This window comes from Ambystoma mexicanum, chromosome 11 (assembly GCF_040938575.1).
Source record: "Ambystoma mexicanum isolate Mex_15411 chromosome 11, UKY_AmexF1_1, whole genome shotgun sequence".
Classification (NCBI taxonomy): Eukaryota; Metazoa; Chordata; class Amphibia; order Caudata; family Ambystomatidae; genus Ambystoma; species Ambystoma mexicanum.
This window is the reverse complement of record NC_090934.1, coordinates 1,269,460,946-1,269,488,061: the sequence shown is the minus strand read 5'-3', so window position 1 is coordinate 1,269,488,061 and position 27,116 is coordinate 1,269,460,946. Positions and strand designations below refer to the sequence as shown.

Sequence of the window (27,116 nt, the reverse complement as noted above, 5' to 3'; positions counted from 1 at the left end):
ACCCCTGCCGAAAATCCTGGAGGGGGGGGGGGGGCGGACACTCAGCCAGCTTAAGATCTGCAACAAAATGCACAAATATAACAAACAAAAAAGTTCACCAACCAAGTTCAAAACTAATAGGAAAAACAACCAGCAGCAGCAAAGAAAATTCACCTACAGCCCAAGATGGACACGTTTCCTGCTCGATCTGGTGAGGCCTCCACTATGACCTCTGCCATGGACCTTGATGATCCATCAAAAGAAATAAATGTGGTACGAAGGTGGGTACCAGTGCCTAAAAACCCAGTAACTTCATTTGCATAGAGAACAGGATGCACCTTGGCAATGCTAATGTGGTAACGGAAATTGTTCCAAGTGCAATTTATTTGTCAAGTACTTGCAGCATACATTTGTCTGTACAGTAACGTCAGACACACAAAACATGCTTCTTTGGAGGACACAAGTGAGCTTTGAATTTCATCTTTTGGGAGGGCCTCGCTGCACCCAAAGTCCTTTCTGTACATACATGTCAAGAGGCTGGCACAATAGTTAGATGTTGCACAGCAGGGGTTCTTCAAGCATTAGTCAGGACTCGGGATGTGCCGAGTGCTAGATTTCACCCTACGCCTACCGTGGATCCAGGCCATCCCTTTGGTGGAAAGACTAATGTCAGACTTTATCGGTGGAATTCAAACTTTAAAAAACATTTATACATGCTTTTATTTTAAAATTGGAGGGCGGTAAGAGGCCCATTCTATACCGCAATTTGTTTTCTTTTGCCACAACAAAGTATTCTTCCTTTTAAATAAAGATAGCGTTCGCTTTACAGTGATTTAAAGACAGTCTTGCATCACGTCCACCCTGGTGTAATTATTCGACAATCTGCCATACTGCATATGCTCTATAAAAGGGCTAACTGCACCTCGACAGTGGTTCATGTGAAATGGGCTTATATCAAATATTTTAGAAACGCTGCTGTAGACGAACCAAAATAATTCAACTGCAGACAGTCTATGTTAAGTCAGACGCAGACGCTTCAGCTGAAAACAAATTTGCGCTCACAAAAATCAAGTGTAAAAATTGTAATTTTGAAATGTGGCGCAAAGCTTCGGGAAATGCTACTAAAACGAGTGCAAAATATAGTATTTTACCCATTCGGGAGGATAGCTCAGGGGCACCGTGCACACTTTGGAAGCAAAACGACATGGAGCACCACAGGTTCGACCCCCGGGTCGGTGCTTAGAAACCTCTGGGTATTAAGCGCGTTAAAAATAAATCATATAATTGCCGCTTATCATAAATTAGTTTGATGAACAAATCTAGCAGCCTCAGCACCAGTGACTGAAAGGCCCACACTGCACGTATATAAAGGAACGCCCCTTTGTGGCAGGAAGTTTTCAAAACGAGGACACAAAGCCAGGAAAATTTAAAATCTGTAGGTTGGCTAGTCACCTCGAAGTATTTCCATTCATCATGAAACAGGGCTAAGATAAGATAAGGGGGCGAGTGACTTTTTATAGCTGGCTAGTAACTTGCAAATTGAAATTTCGACTGATAAAAAGTCACAAAATGTATTTATTTGTACTAAAATATTTCCTTTTTCTTGCTGCAAAATTTGGAAATCAATGCCACTGTATCCTGGGGGCTCTGTTAAGTATTGCTAAGGGGTGACGCGCACAGAGCGTGCTGCAGGAAAACGAAGGTAAGGGTCGAAAAGAGGGTAAAATACTTTTGAACAATGCTCAACATTTTGGAATCTCAAGTTCGACTGAGGGCCAAATTAATAGGAAAAATATGCAACTAATTTGCCACTCCTCATCGTGCCGTTCCAGGGTGGCCATGGACCCAGTGCCCTGTGCTTATCAAGGCATGGCTGTCTGCTGCTCAAGGGAAAGTTACTGGCTCCTGATGTGTAGGAGGGCCACTGTGTTCAAGCAGGGCCTCTTCATCCATCATTGGCGTTTCAGATAAGCAAAAGAACACACTGATAAGACCATCAGCACCGTTATCGAGGACAGTCTTGGCAGCATGACCCAATTTCTACAATTCACAGCCCTTTGCCCACGGCCTGCTCTCTTTGCCCTCTACAAGACGTTAGCATTCGTCTTCCAACATTAATTCTGGGGATGAGAACAGTGACAGAAAAACCAAACCCTCCCAGTGAGGAGGGGGCGGAAGAGCAAACAACCTCGTTTGCTTGTTTGACCGCACAAACATCTATGCCTAGATATGCATAGGCATAAATAGTCTCTGTCTCAACAATGAGGAGACTGAAATTCTCATTGTGGGCTCGCAGCCTAAAGTTAGCGCCCTTCACCCCCAACTATGACTTGATCAACATCGATGGCACCATGATACCTGTCCTGAAACAATTAAAAACCTTAGGAGTTTACCTGGATGCTAATCTGACCATGAACAAACACATCAGCAGCCTCTCGTCTACCACATCCTATACAGCGAAACTAATTACATTAAGTAGAACATTTCTCACCCCTACAACCTGCGTCACTTTGGCCAGAGCACTAATACTGTCACAACTTGACTATTGCAATGCATTACGACTAGGCACCTCTAAATGCAATCTAAAAAAAACTACCACTCATACAAAATAAAGCTCTTAGAGCAGCCCTCAGCATTAGAAAATCAGAGCACATCTCTATGACCAGAAGAGCTCACCACTGTCTACCAGTGGCAGACAGGATCACCTTTAAACCCCTGAGCATATCCATCAATTTGCCAACAGGACACAGCGCCCAAATACCTCAAAAAAGTATTGCAAAAAAAATCTTCATAAGAACACCCAGATCCTATAAACATCGACTACTTGAGATTCCTCGATACAAGAATACCAAAGCGGGTGGTAGCAGTTTCAAATACTTAGCCCCCAAACATTGGAACTCCCTTCCTAACAGCATCAAAGAAGAGGGCTCCTTTTCAGGTTTCAAAAAATCACTCAAAACATGGCTTTTCAATTAATATGATGGGCAATAGTCCTGAGTGATTGTAAATACAATTGTAATTTTATTATGTATTAATTTGTAACTATGTTGCTTGCCATATTGCTAGATTGACTGCCCATAACTAAGCCGTCAAACCTACTGTGCAATAATGTGAATAGTGCTGTGAAATTATGTACTATCTTCCTGTAACCTCGCCGTGATACCTGAGGGTCTGGGCCTGTAACAAATGTAATAAATAAATAAATAAAAATAAAACAAAAAGGGTCACAGAGCGCTACAATGGGAACTGCAAAAATCAGAATCCAAAACACACACAAGTCACGTTCTGACAATTGCCACCCAAAAAATAAAAGGACCCAGGGAATAGTATTGATGCAGGACAAAAGTAAAACTGGCTCCGTATGGCCCTGTCCTTCCTCTCTTTCAATGCTACTAAGCTTCTGATCTCTACATTGTTGTTCTTCCGGCTTCACTACTGCTCTGCTTTACTCTATGGTCTCCCATCTTGCTCCTTTACGCTCCTGATATTCTCACACTCTGCTTGCTCTCCGCCGGTCTTAGATCTCCTCCTCTCCTTTCCATGGCTTACTTTTGACAACCAGCTACTGTTTCACTTTCTCACCATCATTTATAAATCCACCTGTGGTCTTGCCCCTCTCCGTACCGTTCTTCTCTACTTTCTTTCTATGTTTCCTGTAGGGCCCTCCGTTCTGCTAACCAGTTTCTTCCCTCTTCTCCTAAGCACCACTGTACACAATCTTGCTTTCGCTCCTTCTCTCTGTTGGCCTCTAACCTGTGGCACTCTTGCCCTCGGAATCACATCTTCACATTCCTTACACTTTGCCACACTCGACTAACACGTTTTTGCCTGGTTCCCCCTCTTAGCGCTGGGCGGCTTTCTTTTCCTTCTCCCCCTGTTACTTCTTGATGTTCCAACTAGATTTTGCACAGCTTGTTGGCTCTGTTTGTCCAGCGCTGTGGCATTTTATAAAAGCAGAAAGGAAGAAAAAAAAAACAAACGTGTGATCTGTGTCAGAAAAGTAAGAAGCTTAAAAGCCATTCAAAATATTTACTAGAATTCCTTTAAGTAACATGATCATGAATGGTTTACAAACAAAGCAAGGGGCAAATATTTGCAACGGGTACAAAATTTTGTCCAAAATCTCCCCATCAGGTTACCCAAAGAACTTTAAAGGTCCCAGATATCCTTACCATCCCCTGACCACAAACTCTTGTAATAAGCAAAGGAAACTAAGGAAACTACAAAACTAAACACACAAAGCTATCCACCCAAGAAGACTAGACACAAAGTTACCCTCCACCCCACTGCACTGTCCTGCTGGCCCCTGCCAGGTGGTGCCACTTAATCAGCCTTGAGAGCTACCTGTACTAGCACTTAGCCTGCGGTGCTTCTCCTGGCTCCTCTTAGCACTTCCCTCTTGGGCCCTCCTCCAGCACTTGAACACTCCTCTGCTCCCCCTTCCACCCTCTCCCCTGCACTTCTCATCAATGCACTTGCACGGCCAAATGCCACAAGGCCTAGTTCGACCACGACTGTATATATATATATTATTGTTGCTTTTTGTTTCTTGCCACTGATATTATCTTGCCAGCTCCCTTACCATTAGGCCTTGTGGCGCTTTGAAACACAATTCTGTTGTATAAAGCGCCTCACAAATGATCAATTAATAAATAAATCCAACAGGACTAAACGCAAAGCTACCCATACAAGAGGTCTAGACACACAAAGCTAGGCATCCAAGAGGCCTATACACATAAAATGCTACCTGGGATACAATGACTGAACACACAAAGTAATATATACAAAACGACAAACACAAAAGACATCTGATGGAGAAGACTACACACAAAGTTGCCTGGGCCCTCAGGACTACACACACAAAGCTTATCAGTCCGACAGCCCTGTATACACTAAGTTTATCTGGGGGGCGGGGGAGGCAGAATGTCAAACGCTCCCTCATAGGATCAGTGAAATGTCCAAAGCACCCACGCAAGGGACCAAAAGATCCACAGCAATCTGCTCTGGAAGACTAGGTAAAACATTTCTACAACAGCACATTTGGTCGATTTGAAAGTGGAGAAAAAAAACACAGGAACAGAAGTGCATGCATTTGCCTAAAGTGTCAGCACCCATCTACCAGAACCAGCAAGGCCAAATACGGAATAGGCCAAAATTACCCAATACAAATTACCGACCCCACCAAAAGACCTAAAATACATACCAACAAAAGTTTGAACTACAATAAGTTCGAACCTTTTGTGGTATGTATATTTTGGTGGGGTTGGTAAGAAAAAGAAAAACAAAGGCTTCGGGGCTATCCCCGGCAACACCCCGCTCACTATACTATGAAGTATAGTGAGCGGGGTGTTGGGGGACACACCCCCGCAGCTGACCCGAAAAAGAAAAAAAAAGGAAAAGAAAAAGGCTGCAGGGGTGTCCCTCGCAACACCCCGCTCACCATACTATACAGTATAGTGAGCAGGGGATGCGGGGGACACCCCTGCAGCTGCCAGACGAAAACATGTAAAAAGAAAAAAGGACCCTATGGTGCTGGTTCCCCATCACGGAAGTGAAAGGGAACAGGCCTCTCAGGGTCCAGCAAGACGGAAGGCAAAATAAGTAAGGGATTGGGGGTGTGGGTAGGGGTTTTGGCACATTAGGAATGTTCAGGGGAGAAATGACCAAAGATTATTTCAAGCAAATAATCTTCAGTCATTTTGCCCTCGAGCATTTCAGTCGCAGGAAGAAATCACACAGATTCCCAAATACCGTGATAGATGAGATGGTTACCACTTGCGAGGGACTAGAATCAAGGTATAGTAGTCTGGGTTATAACAGATATGAAATACGGCTCTCCCTCCCGATATGGGGGGGGGGGGGGCACAAGGCTGTCAATGGCCTGGCAGCTGATGCAAAGTCCCCCCCCCCCCGAAGCAGGGGTGAAGCCATTCGCACACCAGTGTTTATCTGGTGTGTAAATGGTCTTCCCCCCTCATCCCCCCCGGGAGATTGGATGTCAGATGAAAAAAAATGAAAAATAGATGACTGCCACCATAAGGCAAAGGGACTACGTTCCTTTTCCATTTCTATGGCGGCGGTCAGGAGACGGGAGGAGCGCTGGGAAGGGAGCACAAAGCTCCGGTCAATCATGTAAGTGGAGAGGGACAGGTTGGGAAGGGGTAAGGATTGTTTTTGGGGGGATGGGGCTAGGGAGGCAACAGGGAGACGCTCCCTGTTGCCACTCCACATGAAGAAAACAAAAATGGTGTCATGCGGGGAAGGGCCTCTGGTGGCTGTAAGCAGCGGGCGGATCATTCTCGTCTGATGTTGCATCCACCTGATTGGCTAAGAACCCTTCCCCAGATGTGAATATCCATTTGAACAGTCTGGACTTGCATGTCAGTCAATTCTCCTCTAAAATAGAGTGTCAACAGGAACCTCAGACACACTCCTTATTGAGCATCAGTGAAGTGTGGCTGAGGAGCAGCAGCATCTCACTAGGGACAGAGAGCAAGAGTCGAGGGCTTTTGGTCTTAGCAACTACAGGTGGAATCCCAAGTGTTTCAAATTCTGCCAACAAACATGAGAGCCCTTCCACAGAGAATGAAAAAGGACAAAACCTGCTCTATGGGATGAAGCCCACTCTGGAAGTACATGCACGGAACAGAGGATTAGGGCAGCCGCGGTCTCATATCTGCATAAACATTCATCCGAGTCCGGCCTACACCTGTGGAAGATTAACATGACGAGGTCTTTGATAGGAGAAGATGGTGATCTTTGGCCACTATCCTTTATCGTGTGAATTGTGCCATGCTTACAATGAAGGTGCATCTCTGCCAATACTTATTTTGAAGACTATAAATATTTTAGGTGTATGGTTCATTCCTATTGGCTTACCATGAAGGTACCATGAAACAAGTCTGGTGAGGTCAATATACCTAAACAGTGGTCTTTCCTGCTGCATAGGTCACTCACCCCCCATTGCAACCGCAAGAAAAACAGAAAAAGCAATCCTTTTATGAGATTTGGAGTTCACTAAATGTTCGACAGTCTCCACTTTAAATGATTCAATGTTGGTATAAATAACTTAATAGGAAGACAAATAGAGAGTCCTATAGCGACAGAAACATAACTGTGACCTAGTCTGTATAACAGTATCAATGAAGAACGGAGGATCTCTATTGCGGAACAGAGGACCCACGCATTGGCCCATTCTAAGAGGAAAAAGGCTTCACGCATTAACACTTTAGGACAGAGCATGCAATTGCCAACATTCCCTTCCTTTCCTGGCCAGGCAGAGGCGATGGTCATTAGCGTCTTGAACTGCAAGTATTGTTGAGATCTCAGTGGCCTTAGGACTCGGGTGAGATGCTCCAGGACATAATGCCATCGTTTGCAGCACCACCGCACACCTCTCCATTTCTTCTCATGTCACTTTAGGACATGGTTACTCATGACGCCTTCCGGATCTTCTGGACTTCAACTCCCATCAGCTCTAGCCATCACAGTCAGTTATAAAAGATCATGTGAGTTGTAGGCGAAAACATCTGCGGGGCCAAATATTGCTCTAAATGCAGGATACCTTCTTTTTGTCTGTCGTTAAAGAACTAGCAAAGAGGCAGGCCACAGAAAGAAAATCACTAGTCCTAAAAAGAGTCCAACGCCATATGCAGTGGGTACAAACCACAGAGAAGCTATTTTTACTTCTTGTTTTCATTCCACCATCCCACATATAAAAATGATAATCTTTAGGTAGCTTATGTACGGCCCACATTTATTTTAATGATTGCTAAAATATCTCGCTCCTATTGGGAAGGCCAACCTCATCCTACTTATGAGAATCCGACCTCCCTTTCCCCACCCTTTCAAATGCTATACAATAGTCTTAAGATCTGTCATTCGTGCCATTGTCGCAGGTGTCCCAACTTTGTTCCCAAGGCTGGAACGCCTATGTCAAAATAGCGGGGGCAGCGCATCTCACCTGCAAATGCTTTAGAGATCCGATCTTTCTTCCATTCCCAGGGCTGGTCGTACTCCTCTGGCGGCCTCTCATCATCTTCCGGGAGGCGCGACTCTCTTGGCCGTGGGCCTGCAGACTTCTCAGGGTCTGAATCCACTCCGTTTTCCGTAGGTTCATAGGGAGTATCGTACAAATGCAGCGGTTTGACGGGGGCATCTTTGGATCCCCTTCGACGGATTTCTGTTCACAAAAAGGGAATAAAGCTGTATCTTATTATCTGTTCAACAGAGAACACAGCATCTTATTCTTTATTAAGAATTGACAGTCGAATATAAAGAATAACTAAATATTAATACAATGTAACCTGGCAGGTAAACTTAGGAAGGTCGTTCATTTCTGTTATTGCATTAAATGCAAAGACATCCTACTGGAGATAGCCAATTTAAGAGAGAAACACTCATCTGAGGGATCATTCAATATCTTAAGGAAGAAAAAAACACTTTAATTCGTCAACTGATTGGCACTACCTTTTTAGGTAGGTTGTGGTTTGATTGTATATTTACATAGTTTTTTTTATTGTACATAGGCTTATTACAAACCTTATACATAGAATAATACAAAGAAACAAATACCAAAAAAAGTACCTATCCCCGATATTTGATCTAAGTGTTACGTGTCGATATTTGATCTAAGTGTTACGTGTCAACTTAAGCCCACTTCCAAGTGATTGTCTCTTGGACAGAGTCATGGGAAAAGTCTAGCTTTCTGTTGATTGGCCGAAGTGATTGGCCACTGATTGCCTAATCGGTCTGGTTTTTCTCATCTGTACTGTGAAGGGGCACTGCAAGGCGAGTGTTTGTTGATTGGCTGAGATTGGTCCCTCGAGCGATTGTGGCGACTGATTCCGGTCCACTATTCTATAGAGTGAAAGCTATGCAGCACTTCCCCCAAAAGAAAAAACGAAGAGTACTTCGACATAGGACAGTTGCCAGTTCAAGAAGAAGGAAGCAATGTGGAGTCTTACCCTAAGAACGTCATGCGTGGTCTCAAGAAAAGTGGCCCTCCTTGCCATGCCCAGGAGATAATGGAGTAAAACACTTTCTACTCACTTCTTATCCTGGAACAACCAGATACTATCAGCAGGAAAGCTGTGTAGGACTACGGGCACTCTCAAAAAAGACCGGGCTTTGATCCACCGTCTTGAGGATAGTCACTTCATGGAGAAGGTTATGGGAGAGTTATGCCCCTTGGGCTGAAGCTCTTCAGGGAGCTACCTGCATAATACTCATTTTTCCATCCTTCTATACCTGGGCTGCAGTTACCTTCTTCTCTTAAAAAAAGGGCAACATGGGGAGTTTGGGTCCCACAGGGATAACAGAGGGAACATGCAAAAGGGCATGCTGTATTCGGTGGAAAGCAAGGAAGGAGGGGACACTTTCCAAAATGATGTGACAATGTAGTTCTGAATGTTTTGCTTGTGCGCAGGACTAAATGTTTAGAGAAGCAGCAGGGGCAACTGTGGGGGTGGCATGCGCAACCTAAAGCGTTTCTAAAAGGAAAGGTTAGATGGCTTATTAAGAGGAACGTTTAACAGTTTAACTATTTTTCATACTTGTCACAGTGGTCCATCAACAATGGCGGAGTTCATTTGGGCTGGAAAGCGATAGCTAAATATTATATGGATTTTTCCTCTGCTGTGGATGGGGACTGTAAGGGGTCAGAAAGGAGAGACAGACACAAAGTGGAAGGCTTCTTAACATTAGTCATATTTATTAAAGCAAAATGGGTGGCACAAAGGCCTATCTGTCCCTATTCTAATGGGAATGTTCCTACCTATGAAATTAAAACAAGTTGACCTGTCTCCAAATTGTATCTGACCATCACACTAACATATACATAAATGTGTCTCTACTTCCAACCCAACAAAAGAAAGTGTGAAAGTCCACACTGTTCTTTCCAAATGAATGAACATCTCTCTTTGCATTAGAAAAGCAGAAATGGCTCATCCATACAGTACTGTTGTCAGAATAGCCAAACCCATGTATTTTCCATGGAATACTTTTTTTGAGGAGGGAAAAACCAAATGTCTCTATCATAGAACACATTTCTGAGAATAAGGTTTCTCTCTTACACGATTGTTCTTCTCCTGGTATACTCCCCAGTCAGGAATTTCTATGCTCAATCTTTCAATATCCTGGTTTACTCTCCTGCCAGGAATATCTTCTTTAATATAAAGAAGGCTCTTGATATCCTGGTTTACTCACCTGCCAGGAATATCTTCTTAAATAAAAAGAAGGCTCTTGATATCCTGGTTTACTCACCTGCCAGGAATATCTTCCTTTTGATTCCCACAGCTCCTGGTATACTCTCCTGCAAGACTCCTTCTAAAAGGTCTTACTATCTGATACCCTGATCAGGGCTTCCTTCTACTTTAAATATGACACTACCATATTTCTTCAGTTACACAACTTGTTGACTTCAGTGGCTACTCGTACAAAATCCCCACATGCAGACATTTCATACATGAGGGATTGTTCAAACTCTGCCTGTCAAACCTTATTTCAATTTCTCTGGTTTCTTGGCAATGCTTGCTTTACATCTCCCTCAACTGACATCCCATGTCACGAGAGCTGCCAAACTCTCGCCTCCTCATCTCTCTCCCAATATCTTTGAACATATAGCCATGCTGGTTCCCGATTTCCCCAAAATGACATCTCATGTCAGGAGAACTGTACCACATGTTCCTCTTTATTTCTATCCAAATGTCTTTTGGCTTAGGGCAATGCTGCTTCCAGGTTTCCCCGAACTGACATCTTATGTCAGAAGAATTGCACAAAGTTTGCCTTTTTATTTCTCTCTCAACGGTTTTTGGCTTCTAGAAATGCTGGTTGCAGGTTTTTCCCAACAGACATCTCTTGTTAGGAAAATTGTACCATGTTTGCCTTTTTATTTTACTTTGATTCGGTCGACAATCTAAAGTATTCTTTAAATATTCTTCGCACGACCCGGGGTCCACTTTACTCTCAGGATAACTCAATGGTATGCCATGCTGTGGCTGGCTTTCTCACCTACGCAGAGATTTGTTGGGTTGTCACATCGGCATTCACTTCCTTTGCTGCCAGGACCTGCACCACTTTACAGGGCCTCTTCTCTGCTGCGCTTCATTCACCTGCTTGTTGCTGGAGTTTCTCTTCTCCGGTCTGGAACGTGGACGACCCGCTACAGGCAGAGGTTCACCACTTTCCCTGTGGCTCTTCTCCACTGGACTGCCTCTGCTGCCATCTGGCTTCCCGCTCCGTGTACTCTGCAGCTGCTCTCCTTGCTTCCTTCGACTCTTTAGCTGTAGGTAACCTTCGGTTTTAAATGTCCCGCACGGCTGATTAGGTTTTAAACAACTAGAAACACCTCACTCTTAAAAGGCACATTTACTCCCCCTTGACTCCTTGTTCATCTTCTTCATCTCAGTACCCCAGGTATTATGGGAATTGGAGTCAATATACATGCTAGACTTCTCAGGCGAGATGGGATTGTTTTCAATATTTGTTGTAATAGAGTTTGTCAGAATCAGGAGAGGTTATGTGAAAATTGTGTGTAGTGGTGTTGGGCCCAGGAGTCATAGCAAGATCAAAATCTCTATAATCAAAGGATGTTGAATGTAAGTCATGCATACCTGAGGTGTAAAGGGTATTCCGTTGGGGAGGTTTTCATACACAGTGGTTTGAGTTTTAACAGAGGAAGGATTTGAAAAATGACAACATGCCATCAGGTATTTAAGGATCATGGGGGTCCTCCTCTTCAACTAGAGAAGAGTACTGCATCTCTCCAACAGAAGTAATCACATCTCCCTGACAGCCATCTCCTCCCATGTGATCCTCCCTCATAATACCACCCCCAGGGTCAGGATCAGGTAGCAGCTGCTTTCCCCTGGCCGACACAGAGGAGGTTTTAGGCTTATGGTCAGTGGTGACTCTGCAGGATTCATCAGAGGACTCAGCTCTGTACAGTCTAGATCCAACGTGGTTGATAGATAGTATACAGGGTGGTAATTAATGCCCATCAAAAACTTGTTTTAAACAACCAACTATTTTCATAGAAACTAGCTAAATAAAGCACCTGGCTGCATATCACTGCCTGGAGAACTACATACGATTACCCAAACTTTTGCTTCTCTCCACATTATAGATCTACTTTCACGTCCCTGCCACAGCTCGAGCTTTACCACCCCCGGCTCCGCGGCTGGCTCTGGAGTCAGCTCCATCTCGGGTTGAACACCGTTCTGGGCATCCATGGCAGATACAAGGACTTCTTCTGGTGCTTTTCATTTGGGGCTTAGGGTGTCTTCATTGCAGGTGGCCTTCTGTGCATGTTGGGGATAGTGATCCAACAACTCTGTGCCACATGTACTCTGGGGGCTCCAGACACCACTCCCCTTTGCAGCCCAAGGACCCATTCCTATCAATACACAGCGTGTGCCCATATCAACCATTTGCTTGGCTTTATGTTCATGCCCTGTCCTCCCTGGCTACACCATCACTCTATCAATTACGTTCTTGAGGGCCAATATGGCGCGCACACACACCAGATCATTCCTATTTCAAGAATGCCTACTCCTTGAGCCCTACAGAGAAGGGGTATATCGGCCACTGTTACTGCCTTAAAATAGGCAAATACTGCCAAAAAAAAAAAATGGGGCATAAAAATACTCCCAACAAAAAATTGGAAACAGACACATATGCCCTAGCTTTCACCCACACAGCTCCATAGATATTTTTGGAACAGTAGTGCACGTTGTACCACAGGAAGAAAGTATTATCAGTGCCTGATGAGAAGTAAGCACGCATCTTTCAATGTCTGAATAACTAGGCGCAAATAATAATACATAAACATTAGTTTTCCAGTTAAAACATTTTCACTCGATTATAAAAATACTTCCATTGGGAATTGGACATCATTTGTATTCCCTAAAAAATCATTTTACTCTCAACTTTAAAAAATAGGAAGTAAAATACTCCCACTTTAAAATGTTATCTAGAGCACTGCTCTATTTAATTATATATACACACGGATATCCCATTCCAATATGGCACCTTTTTCCTTGCAGGTTTTGATAGGTGTCCCTCTCCATTAACAGGCAACTCTTTTGCTTCTTTCATGTCAACTTTGCTACACTGCAGGACAGCCCTCTCTAGTATTGTTGCTATCACAATCATTTTCTTTGATGTAATTTTGACCTCCAGAATTCTGGCCATTCTACTGGAATAGTTCTCATTCAAGAATGCGCAGAGGCTTCTACTGAGGTTTCCTCTCCTGAAACCAGGCCAGTGGTACATCCCTCCTTCCTGCTGCATGGTCGGTGAGCTTCGTCTTTCCCCAAGTTCACCATAAAATGGGAAATTCTCCCCAGCTAATATTCAAGGAATAAAAGAAAGGCCCAAGAAGAACCTGGCACACACTGTCCAGGACAGCCATGCCCTATGGCTCCCCGACCATGCTCTCCCCCGTACTGTTCCCCAGACAGCATTGCTGGGACTGGGTGGAGTGTGCTGCGACAGGTGGACGAGGTGCAAAGGCATGGCAACTCTTGCTCAGGATTTCATGCTGCAACTTAAATAAAGCAGTTTGGTTTATGCTTTGATCTCTGGTAAATTCACTTATTTGGAGATGACCCCAATGAATTTCCTTACCTGACTATAGAACTTCACAGATCTACAGGGAAAGAGCGGATGGAATTCACTGGCAGTGCACGTTCAAACCTTTGCCCGTCAGATAATGGGACAGAAGGTCTCTACTGCAGGTAAGTAACCAAGTCATGATGTGGATCTTAAGTACTGTGAGGTGTGCCACTCGCTTCATTGCTGGCCATCACAGTGACACACCTCACGGTAATCAGATGCAACAAACAGGTTGGATGTTTGACACACGTTGCAACACTAGGGAGGGCAGCTATGAAAGTAAGAAACGAGACAGGGAGTCCAGGATCCCGAAGGGTCAAGCATCAAAACTCCTGAAAACAATTTTCTTGAGTAAGCATCTAGAGCAGTGGGAGTAATGGGAGGTAGCAATCTGTATTAGAAGTTACTTTGAGCAGAAGAGCACGTCTCCAATCTGCAAATGTATACAGATGCGCGTTTTATTGCTAGAATGTGGGCCTTAGTCCAATAAATGGTATTGGTGCGCCACAGTCTAGGAGATCATATTTGGCAACAAAATTGTAGGAGTCTCTCGTAACCAGGACTAATGTCTGGCAGAGGGACCCCCAGGATCCCCCCTTGTTAATTTGCATATTTAAGTAACTTTGGGTCTCACCCTAAATTACTAGGGGAATCCAGACGTGGACCCCTTGCTCACTATTCTTAGAGAGGCACAGCTCCTTCCTACTGATGAGGTCCAACCAGACCGAAACACGTGTCTGGGGTTGCGGTTGGTACTCTTGTTCAGAGGAGAATTGCCTAGCATTTCGGTGCTGGACTGCCCCAGGGCAGGACAAAGACTGATATGTTTGGGATATTTCTTCTCTGTGAAAGATAGTGAGCTAAAGACTCTGGGTAAGTCTCTCGTAACCAGGACTAATGTCTGGCAGAGGGACTCGCAGGAAGGGGGCCCCCTTGTTAATTTGCCAGCAACTCAGATTCTCATCAACCAACCAATATATGGTAACTAAAATACCGATAACTGTATTAAAGGAAATGCTAAAAAAGTAATACTAGAAAAATAAATAAAACAATGCCATTACTACAGTCAGTGCAGCCCAGTGAGATTGCCAAATCTACATAAAGCGAGATCCGTTCACAGCGCTCTTCTCTACAAAATACTCTTCACCTTCATCTTTGGAGATACAGGGTTACTGAAACAGTCCCTAAACAACCCGTCTGGCCACGTCGGTAGAGGTTTGTTAGAACCTCATTAAAATAATGCCAGGATTCTTCAGGCACGGCAGTAGTGTCTGGAGATTTGCATTTCTTCTTCCCAGGCCAAGAGCGTGGGTTGGAAACAACATTGAGGATCTATTGTGAATGGAGGACAATGGAACCCTTTGTCATGTGGCCAAGGCCCAGGTGGAAAGAGGATACTGGGAACACCGATCACCAAAGATGCAATGAACACCAACAGGCAAAGAGTGGCTGGAGCACCAAACACTGCACAACTCGCCAGAATCCCGTGGGAAGATGCAGGACCCGACATTCTCCATAAAGTGGAACCCCGTGCAGCTCCCATGCACCTCCTGCCAAGCGTTGAGGCTCAGATGTTGGCCAGTCTCACTTCAATGAGAGGAACCATGCACGCTGTTGTGGATAAAGGGATGCTACCATGGGGAAGCCTTACTTGGCGAAGGTCCATGCCATCATTCTGCCATGAGAGTACAGGCCTTCATTAATGGCACAAAAAGGTGTTCTGGCAGTGCAGTGGCCAATGAATGTTAGAAAAGAAGGGCTTGCCTCTGGGCATGTGGGCAAAAAGTCTTACAGGTGACATGTCCCACAGCAATGGTCGGGCATTCTTGCCAACGTCCAGATTCGCGAAATTAGCTCAATAGCCTCTGAGCAAGCATTGATGGTCCTAGTAATACTTTTCTTCTTTATTTTAAACTAGTGTTTTTTTATTTTGTTTTTAGAAGTCAGTCAGCATCTTCAAGAGCTAAACTGAACTACACCCAACATCCCAGAGGCTAAAAGCACCCCTTCTCTCCAAAGGCTGGCATCCGCTCTGCCTTTTTGCAGCAGGCAAAGATATTCCTGTGCAATCATGAACTTAGGAGGAATGGTTTGTCGCAGGTGAATCAATGGACGTTACCAATATTTGGGAATTATTTTTAAGTGACTGTTTCAAGCGTGCTCCCTTTAAACCCCCCACACCCCCATCCGTGGGTCCTAGGGCTTAATCGTCTATTAAACCAAGTTTGTGGATGACCATGCTTATAGCCAAAGGTTCTATCTAGTTGGTTGACCTATTTGAGAATCCACTCAGGAATTTGTGTTAATGCAGTGCTTACCCAGCATGCCAAGTGGACTCCATGTGGATGCGCTGCAGGCTTCTGTGGGCAAGACAGCAAGACATGCTCTTTTTGCATGTGCATAAATATGTTCAATAGGACAGCCCGAAGCAGAAGGTGATATAAAGCTCCCTGCCCTCCATTACAACATGAACTAAGAACAAAAAAGACGATGCCGACTAGCCTCCTGGTACACCAGCCTACTGTTGGGACACCCATTGTTCTAGAGGAATAGTACTCTAACGGGAGTGACTAGTGTCTAACTGTGGGGACGGTCCTCCTGGGGGTGGGGCCGAAAGATGCCCAGGGGAGAAGCAAGTCTCTTTAAAAAGGGACACGGGCCATTGCTTTTAATGGAAAATATAAGCAGTGCTAGCATTTGGAAGGGTATGCGCTAACACTTACTCAAAAACTGAAGGGTGGGTGGTGAGGGAGGATGGGAGTTTCTCACCATTAAGTTAGGAAACTAATTGGCTAGAAATTGGACCAATAGCTATCGAATCTGTGATTCCCATTGTTGTGTCAATGGGAAAACAGAGAACACCCTATATCAGTGCTTTGAGGAAAGACGAGACTGACAATGGTGAAAAGAAAAACGAAGCCATGCCATAAACTTCAATGGGCCTGAACACTTCTTTATAGCTACAAAATACATTAAGTGGCTTTTCAAGTACGAGAACCAATCTCGCCAACCTGACAATCCAAGTTTGGTTGCATTGTAACCACCTCCCCAGCAGCACCCCACCCAGCCCCCCAAGAAAGATTTCAGCGCCCACAATTCTGTAGACCTAAACAGTGCCGTTAGCTCTGGGATAGCTGCATTCATCTCCGAGTGATGTCCTTGCTGAACCCGCAGATAAGCTTCCGAGACTAGCTTTGGGCAAACTCTTTCGGAGAACTCTCCTCAATCCCAAGTCTCCTTGCACTCTGGAGGTAGCAGTCCAGGCACTCCCGAAAGCCTTGTCCTTAGAGGACCAAACGGGAGACAAAAAACACCCGAGGAAGGGAGACTGGAGCAATATGGACGTCCTCATCGCCATGGTAAATTTTAGACTGAATCATGAATCGTCGTCTTAACGCCTCAATGCAGCCAAAGAGCGGAAGCCGGATCCGTGCCGAATGCCACTCATTTCACAACATTCAGACAGGAAGGTTCTATTTTCCTCATTTATAAGAGAACCAGGATAGACAATATCCAAATGCATGTGAGAGGACACTTTGCAGACAAAAACTTTACCGAGTTCTCCTCAGCCAGTCCACAGGAATAGAGACATGGGGATACTGGACTGCCAGAGTTCTCCTCAGCCAGTCCACGGGAATAGAGACATGGGGATACTGGACTGCCAGAGTTCTCCCCAGCCAGTCCACGGGAATAGAGACATGGGGATACTGGACTTCCAGAGTTCTCCTCAGCCAGTCCACGGGAATAGAGACATGGGGATACTGGACTGCCAGAGTTCTCCTCAGCCAGTCCACGGGAATAGAGACATGGGGATACTGGACTGCCAGAGTTCTCCTCAGCCAGTCCACAGGCATAGAGACGTGAGGATACTGGACCTACTCCAAACCAGTCAACAAGACTGCAAACATGACATTGCACAAAAACCTCCAACGTGAGGAACTTTCAGGAGGCAACATGGGAACCCGTGTAAGCGCTCAGCAGCCTACTCTTTCCAACAGAATCCCTGTTGGAGTTACAATTACATCCCAGTGTGTCAGAGACACAAACCTCCAGAAGATGAAGCGCAGCAGTAGACATTAATGTCGCCCAGAGGTGTGCAACAATTCCGCACCATTGCATTCAGGAACATCTACGTTCTTAATTCAAAATCTGTTCTAGAATTCAGCAGTCCATTTCCCTTCCGCTTCAGCCTCTGCAGCAGAGTCTGAAGACTCAAAACTGTGTGTAGGAGACCGGGGCCCTTCAAGATCCCAGAGGCCACCATCCCTGCTACCCGCCTGCCCGCCTCATTGCCTCCCGGGTCCCGGTCTCCCAAGGATTCTGTACACGTTACTCCAGTGATTCTCCCAACACATTCCTTATGAATAGCCCAGGATCACACACTTGCATTTGAACACATAACTTGCAAGCGCCATAGGCTACAAATACGTACATTTGGGATTTCAAATCTTACAACAATACTGCCTGATACAGCAGAGTGATGAAGTTTCCCAAGGCCATGCATGAGAAGGCAACCCAGTCCCGTTCAGGCTAACCCAAAACACAGAGGGGGGGGAAAAAACAGGACTGGATGGCCTTCTCATGCCTGGACCCTGGAAACTTCCTGGAAGTGGACACAAGAGATTGTTCTCCCAAAGTGAGTAAAATATCACATACACCACATGGGCCCAGTCTTCCTTTAAAGATGGCAGTTAAGGTTCACCATCTGAGTATCATGGGCTCTAGGGCCATTTAACTAGAAGCTGCACATTTACAGTGCCAAAGCGTGTTTTTTGAATGCCGACATTGGTATATTGTACATTAGAGTTTTGATAAATAAGTGGCCGTGGCTTTTGTAACCTTGCAGTACTATTCTGCATCGTTGACATTGGATTTTAAATAGTTGATGACAAGAGACATGTATATATTGGCACGAAAAGCGCCCGTAGTGGAAGCGAAGAATCTGGGACTGTATTTTTAAAATGAACATCATTGTATATCCATTATATGGGCTTGCCTCCTTTCAAAGATGGCGGTTAGATTTTCCTCCCTCTAAAGAGGCAGGAGACCGAGCAGACACGAGTAGAAACCACGTGATTTCTATGATGTTATTATGAATGAGAGGTACTCACCGGAAGCAGTTGTGACTTCCAGGCTGAAGGCCAAAGTTACTGATGCCTGGCGGCAGGTCAATATTGACCTGCGCGAGTAAGCACAGCACAGGTGCGCATAATGAACAGGTAAGCTCAGTGACGTGCTTGGACTTGTATGACTAGTCCATGGGTGTGGGTTTGAAATAACAACGTGCAGCAGGTGTATTACTCGCGGATGCAAGGAATATGGCTATTTATACAAAGTAACAAACACTTTTAGGAGAGGCAGGGAACACCCCTGAAGTAAGGAAGACATCACCAATACCTGAAATGGATGCTTGGTAATCATCTATCAGCGTCTTTTAAGGTGAGCCTTGTTCTAGAAAATAAGCCATGTATTAATACAGCATGACCCATATAATCATTGTGTTGACTGATTTTTGAAACAATGTGTTTTCTCAGGAATGCATAAATCCTGGGCTCTGCTTTGTTCTTGAGGAAAAGAGACAACTTTGTCTCTTCCAGTCTGCCTTCATTTACGTAGCATCTACTAAGGTCAGTCCCTCCTAAGGTTTTGTTTGTTCATTTATAATGCGCACCAGACCCAAAGGTATCAGGGCGCAGAGGATACAAGGAGATACACAGCTTAGATGACAGGAATAAGTTACACATGACAAGCAGTAGAACAATGGTACAGGTAAAAGAAACAAGTACGCGACATAAATACAAGGGAGAGCACCCAGACGGGCCTACAATGTAGGAGCAAAGGCTAGCATGGGTGGTCAGTGTGTCAAGTGGAGGGGTTGCCGGGCCTTAATGATCGGTGGACCTGAGCCAGTTCATGTAGTTAAGTATGAAGTTCAGGAATGATTGATCGTCTCTGAGTGAAGGTGGCATGGCATTACATGACTTGGCCGCTGTGACCAGAAAGCTACTGCTTCCAACCTTCAATAGCTTAAATCTAGGGATGGTGAGGCAGTTGGTGTTGGCTAGTCTAAGGGGTCGGACGGAGGTTCTTCTATGGAATCTCCCAGTGCGATAGCTGGGAGCCGCGTTATTCAATGCTTTGTGGGTGAGTGAAGCAATTTTTAGCTGGATTTTGTTATGGGTCGAGAACCAGTTGTTTTGACGCCTAATCTCAGATATGTGTTCTTCTAGTCACACCGAGGGCCGCTCTAAGAGCATTATTTTAGAGAATTTGGATTCTCTGGATAATCTATTTATTGGAGCCAATGTAAAGTGCGTTGCAATAATCTAACCTGGAGAGAATAAGGGCTCTAGCCAAGATAATGCAACTATAGTCTGAGAGAAAGGGTTTGCCGGTTCTAATAAGCTTACAAGTGTAAGCAGTGGCAGAGGCCATAGCATTCACTTGTTTGGTAAAGGAAAGAGTGGAGTTGAGGTAAAAGCCAAGAGTGTTTACCTCGTTGGCCACTTTAATGAGAATGCCATCAATTATGAAAAAAAAGTGACCCTGACCTAGTTTTATCATCATTCAGGCATAGACCGTGGGTCGCCATCCATGCCTGGATGATGAGGTAAACTCTATTCACCAATGCCAAATCCTTAACGTAGTCTCCTGAAAGTGGTAGGAGAATCTGGGTATAATCTGCATAATTAGTGTAGGTGATACTAATATGGTCCAGATCATCGAAAAGGGGCTTAGTGAATATGTTGTATAGTGTGGGAGAGACGCAAGAACCCTGGGGCACCCCACAGGTGATGGGAATGGTGTCTGCCGCTGCTGAAGGGGGAGAAGACCTTCATGGTCCTATCACTTAAAAATGACTCGATCCAGACTATGGCCTCCTTGGAGAAGTGTGTGGCCAGGTCTAGATGGCTGCAAAGGACCTGGTGGTCCACAAGGTCAAATGCAACCGAGAGGTCAAGGAGGAGAAGGAGCTTGTCCCTTAGCTCATCAACCTGGGCCTTCAGGTCGATGAGGGCAGTCTCCGATCCATGTTGGGGACGAAAGCCTGATTTTCGGGCTCCTAAAAGGTGGTGATGTTCCAGGTATTTCTGAATTTGAAGGTAGGCAACCTTGTCTAGTATATTTAGGAGAAAGGGTACTGTCGTAATGGGGCGGTCATTTGTTGGTATGAGTGGGTCTAGGGTTTTGGTTTTTTAGCAATGGGAGCACTCATGATTGTTTGAGGTTGGTGGGGATGGTACCAGATGCGAATGAGGCATTGATGTGTTCAGAACTAAAAAGGAGCAAGTTCCCTCGCTGCATCCTTTATAAACTGGGCTGGACAAAGTTTACCCTGGCAATTAGAAGCTTAAGAGATAGAATAACCTTTTCTACCTCGAGAGTGGAGGTTTTGGTGAAGTTGAAACCTATAGAAGGGGTATCGGGGGTCATATTTTTGGGAGGGATGTCAGAGGTTGTATTTTTAGGCAGTGATTGAGAGTTTAAAGACGCTTTTTTTTTTTGGCTATTTTGTTTTGGAGGGTAGTTAATTTGTTAGGCAGCGCCTGTTGGATGTCTGACCACCAGGTTTTGTCTTTAGTGCAGGTGCTGGGTTAGGAGTCTCTAGTTCTTTAAGGATTGTGAATAATTCCTTCATACTGGAATTAGCTTGAGAAATGCGGTTGTTATAGGATTCTCGTTTGGCCAGGCAAATTTCATTTTTGTACTGGGAGGAGATCTTAGTCAATTTGATTCTATTTGCTTCTGACGGGAGTGATCTCCAGGAGGTTTCACAGTTACTTTTCCTTTGTGTAGGTTTTTTAGCTGTGGGGTGAACCATTTGTTAAAATGGATTTTAGGCTTACTTGCTTCGAGTTTAATCAAGGCAATAATGTCAAGCGAAGTTAGCATGATTTTGTTGTACTCGTCAACAAGTGTTCCGGGATATAAACTGTCCCCAAGAGAGTTAAGGGCGGGTAGAATAGCGGGAATACGTTTATCCACCGTCATATTCTTTTTATTCATGGTTAAGATGGGTGGTGCAGTAGGAATAACTGGGGGGAGGGGTCTGGTCATAGTGAGTGCAAAGGACAGGAGGGAGTGGTCCGTCCAGACTTGAGGTGAGATGGAAGTAATATTAGCAGTGCAGTTGTAGTTGGCCACCCAATCTAGGGTTCTCCCTTTGTTATGGGTGGGCACGCTAATTTTTTGTGTCAGGCCAAGTTCGGATAAGATGTTGGCAGTAAAGTAGCATGTTTATCCTGTGGATCATTGAAGCCCAGGTTGAGATCGCCTAGAAGTAGTAGTTGCGATGTAGTTTTAAGGTTGTTAGAGAGTATATTATAAATATCCTCTTCGAAAGTCCCAATGGGGCCAGGAGTGTCTATAAATTAGATGAATAGTAAGGGTCTGGGAGTTGAAAAGTGGACGTTTAGCTGTAAGAACTTCGCAGGATTGGATATCTCGGGGGGGGGGGGGGGGGGGTCCAAGTCTCATGGAGAGGCTGGATTTAGAGATAATGGCGATGCCTCCGCCTCACACTAAGTCTGTCCCGTCTAAGAAGCGTGCAACAGTCAGGAACTGCTAATGTGAGTATAAGGCCTGCTGCATCATGCAGCCACGACTCAGTGATGGCGAGAAAGTCAAGGTTGTCTGCCAAAATCAAGTCGCCAATCTCTGTGGCGTGTGCAACCAGAGACCTGGCATTTATTATCCGCTCTCTTAGGTTGATGGACAGTACAGTACTTTGTGGTGACATGGAGAGGTGGCTTATTAGAAATGGGATTAGCTCTGGAGGTATTTTGGATGATGGGAGCGATAGTTTTCCTATTGGAGTGGGACAAGGATCTGGCGAGGAGTTCAGAAAGTTTGGTTAATCTAGAGCAGAGTCTAGTATTCCTAGTATCTGTATTGCAAGGATTATTTAGGAGTAAGCTCAAATCAGTACTAGGTTGTGCACAGTTGGCTAGGGCGTCTATAGTCATACTGGGGTCAGTCAAACTTAAGGGATCTCAATGGTAGGGGGGGCAAAGCCCAATAGAACACCATAGGATATTAAGTGCGAGTAGAGTACCTGTGGCGCTAAGCTGTGATAAGCATACTGGGATGGAGATCTTGGTCGCTTTTGGGATAGCATAGGCTAGTCTGGTCAATGGGATAAATGGGCCGGCCTTGTGTAATGTAATCTCTAGGACAATGGCGAATATAAATACAATTAGTGGAGTGAGCACTAGAAAGTAGTTAGGACCAGTGCCATCAGGGAGAGGGCAGGCCTAACACATTGGCAGAATAGGCTAGTCCAACCTTGGCATAGATCGGTACAATAGGCTAATCCAACCTTGGCTTAGATGGGCAAGTTTGGCAAAATGGGCTAGTCCAGCATTGACATGGGTAGGTGCAATTAGCCAAATGGTCTAGTCCCAACATTAGCTTCAATCGGTAAAGTCAGTGGAATACGCAGGCTTGAGGGGTAAGCAGACTGGTCTAGCTCAGCATGAGAGTAGTTAGGGCGGGTGCGATCAGTGAGACGGCAGGCCTAGTAAGATTAGCAGAATCGGCTAGATCATTGATTGCATAGGCACTTGTGAACAGTATTTATACTTGAATACAGATATAAGCTCCTCTGTTAAGAACTAGTCATGTGCAGCCTTAGCATGAGTAGGTACCATCATTAAACTGGGCGAACATGATAATCTCAGCAGAGTAGGCTAGGACCAATTTATACATATAGGCAACACACCTGGGGGTGTCAATCAATTGGTAGCAGTAGCATACTATTTGCTAGAATAGGTTTAGACAATAGATAGTACAGGAGTGGACGCAACAATCTCAGCGAAGGCAAAACCAATAAAGGTGGAGTATACAGTCCATACTTTAATTGAATGTCACTATAAGAGGATAGGCCCAGTGTTTGTGAGAGAAGAGACGCTTTGAAATAATTTGAAAGTGCCCACATATCAGGTCACACTTACCGCTGAACATGGGAGGGAGGGAGGGGGCGACTCCTTGCGCTTCGGTGCGCTAACAGGGGAGTTCACAGGGCCTCTGTCTGGCCTTCGTCGTGCTGGCGTATCCGCCTGCCGGCGGATGTTGTGTAATAAAATATCCACGAAGTTGCTAGGAAACGAGGCACAGGCTCGCTTGGGGGCCGCTTTGCGTCCGCCCTGACGAGGTCAGGCAATGCAATAGGACAGGAACAGGGCGAACAAACAGTATCAAAGCAAGGTTAACGCCGATCAAGAGCACGTTATATTGGCGAATTGATAAGGTATAGGAGAGGGAACGTGGCCAAGATTCTCACCATACAATCAATTTCCACTGCCCTGGTCTCAGAAGGGCTATGATGTGCAGATGTTGCTGGCGGACCGTGTAATTCAGCTGGTCCCTATCACGATTCTTCGTGATGGACGGGTCACGTCCTTTTGTTTTAATGAAAGAAATCCCAGTTTTTATTGTTAAGTTGTTTGAATGTGTTTTATTGTAGATAGCTGCCTGTGGAATTGTGCAGTGCCTTTTGTTAATCTCGTTGCTGCGTCCTGATGAAGGCCCATGTACAAAGAATTGGGGAACACTTTGAGTGGATTTCCTGATTGAGGGGCGAAACAGTGTCGACATTGTTCCTGTCAGTGCACCATATGCAAAACTAACAAAGGGGTTCAGCAAGAAATAACAAAAGGCATGAAAGACCGAACAGATTTGACATAGAGAAAAATACCCAATACATACAATCTGAGAAGGGGGGAGATGAAAGGGTTGAGGTACAATGCAGGGGGAGCAGAAGGACAGTTGTAGAGTGACAAGTTACAGAATTGAGCAGCAGGTAGAATTTTTAACAGGTACCGAAAAGACATTACGCCAAGCTCCAGGTCAACGCCACATCATAACAGTGCCAGAGTCTGGGTGCATTGGCAGGCAGCACTTGGCATATAATTCCCTTTACTTTTTACTAATAGAATCGCAGCAGTTTAAAAAATGGACCATGCTGAAGGCAACTGAATCCAAGTTGACGGGACTATCTTCAATGCGAAAAAACACTTCTCACCGTAGCCAAAAGGAATGCACAGTGCTCAAGATAAGAAGTGGGAGTATTTTACTCCCTATTGTAGAAAGTTGGAAGTAAAATAATTTTTTTAGGGAGAACACATGTAAGTTCAATTCCCAATAATTATTTCTTTGCACCAAGGTATTCACTTATTTGTTCATGCACATTAAAAGATACACGTTTACTTCTTCCGATCAGGCAGCTATCACAGTTGTTTTTTCCTGTGGTAATCCGTGCATTACTGTTCCAAACATAGCCATATAGCTATGTGAGTGAAAGCGGAAGCGCAACGTCCTACGTGTCAGTTTCCTATTTTTACTCCCCGATTTTTTTGTTGGTAGTATTTGCCTATTTTTAGGGAGTAAAAGTAGCTGATACACCCTGTATCTGTAGTGCTGGGAATGATCATGGATTATCGTTAGGAAAGGGCAATGGACTGCGGGTCAGTGGTACGACCACACATGTACCAAAGCTACATGGTAGTGCCACTGCACGCCAACTGGAGTCCTGTTCTTGTACCCAATACAAGGAGGCGGTGGGATCGCAGAAAGGAGGCGGAATCAGCTAAGCAGGCAGCAATTACCGTGATCGTTGGCGCTTAGGCACGGTGTGTTCATTAAAGCATGGTGATTGCAGATGAAAAATAAACAGGAGCTTCAGCAGAAAGCAATCCCTGAAGAATCTTTGCGGCTATTGACTTTCTCCTCCACCCTGGTGCAGTGGGTTAGTTCACGTGATGGAGCACCGCTCTAGGATTAAAGGGCTCCTGGGAGAGCGGCTTCTGCACAACAAATGGAGTATTTTTAATGAGGAAGTTAAGACCCACCCCGCCACGTGCATGATAATCCTCACCCTGAAAGGGAAAGCGCGTACCCTTTTGGCAGGGAGACTACAAACCAACCACCACACGAATTAAAGGACGGCTTATTTCAAGGGATACATTCTTAGAGAGTTTGCGTCCACTTCCTAGGCCTTCCTTGTCCCTGACCTAGATTTGCTGTTAAAAAACCAACACAAGCACAGTCATCACACATCCTTCTTACAAACATGCACGTGGCAGAAATGGACAAGCAGTGCTTTCAAGTTAGTCTTTATAAGGCAAATTGTTTGTGGGCAAATAGCTTAAAAAGAAAAGCTGCTTGGTAAATTTGAACAATCAGGAACTGGTAAGGGAGCCAAGGGGTTCCATTGCACTCCTTTATGCCCGTACAGGATACCTCTTGGATCAAAGGCGAAGGTATGCACAGTCTGTCCACTTAAGGGAGGGAGGCAGGATGAGCAGAGCTGGCTATAGTGGGCCAGGTCTTCAGATCAACTAATATGCCGAGAGGACTGGTCTGTGTGTAAAAGCCCCACTGAACCAGCACTAAAGCCACGCTTGAAGTAAGGAGCTGGGCTTCTGTTATTCTCTAGTAAACGTCCCCTCTGGCAGCCCTGTTGATCAGCCTGCTAGCAAACACGTTTAAACTTCTAAAATATTCATGAGGTCTAGGCCTCCACCTCGATTGGACCAACACCGGCCAAGAGGAGGGAAGCACTGTGCAATTCCCCAAGTTACCTGTAACCAGCACCCAGGAGGTGACATCACTGGGCCTCCCAGCCAATCAGACAGCTTGGCGGGCATGTATTACTACACAGAATGGCCCACCTTCCAAGCCCCCTGAGCAGCGGGAGGCCGCCATCTTTCTCCTGTTCTACCTCTTGCCCCCCCAATCTACATCTTCCCAGGTCCTGACATGTCACGGGCCTGCTCGCCTTCCAAGCCTGCGTCAAGGGCCACTGTGGAAATGGAGAAGGGACAAGGAGTAGTTCCCTTCTGTGGGGGCCATTTGCTTTTGTAGTTTTTGATAAACAGCCAATATGCATTTTCTCAACTACAAAAAAGCTCATCACCACCCTGGAAATCATGCCACCCCCACCTCAGGGATTATCGCTCAATTTCTTTACTCCTATATGCGAAGAAAGTCAGAACCCGCAATTGTCCAGGTACACTATCATTGACCTGCTTAGTGCCGCTTTTGGGCAGCATCACTTCACCAGGACATTGACTCCCTGGCTCCTGCTCTGGCCGACTTCTGCAACCACTCCTTCGTCACAGGAGTCTTCCCATACCCCCTGAAGCACTCCCTTGTGCAACCTCTTCTCATGAAACCCTCTGCCGACCCGTCCTGCCTGACTAACTTTCACCCAATCTTCATCACTCCCTTCCTGGGCAAACTCCTGGAAAAGCTGGCCATCACCCAGCTTAATCTTCACACTGAATCGGTCGGTTGTCTTCATGACCATCAGTCTGGCTTCTGAGCTGCCAGAAGCACGGATAAACTGCTCTCCTGAACATCCGTGAAGACCTGCTCTCAAACCTCGACTCCAACACCCCCTGTGTCCTCATCTTACTTGATCTCTCTTCTGCCTTTGACACAACCAACCATGCCATCGTGCTCAACCGCCTCTGTGATAACCTGGGTATCACTGGTCAGGCCCTGGCGTGGCTGACTTCTTT

The 27,116-nt window shown here is 45.3% G+C and overlaps 1 protein-coding gene across 2 annotated transcripts in view; it reads right to left on the bottom strand.

Annotated features, from left to right (window-relative positions):
• The window catches only part of SHF (Src homology 2 domain containing F), a 423,558-nt gene that overhangs the window by 140,593 nt on the left and 255,849 nt on the right, over nt 1-27,116 (bottom strand). For both annotated transcript variants that reach the window (XM_069624724.1, XM_069624725.1), the window contains exon 3: nt 7,943-8,161. In XM_069624724.1, the coding sequence (XP_069480825.1) occupies nt 7,943-8,161 (219 nt within the window). The remainder of the gene's footprint in view (nt 1-7,942; nt 8,162-27,116) is intronic.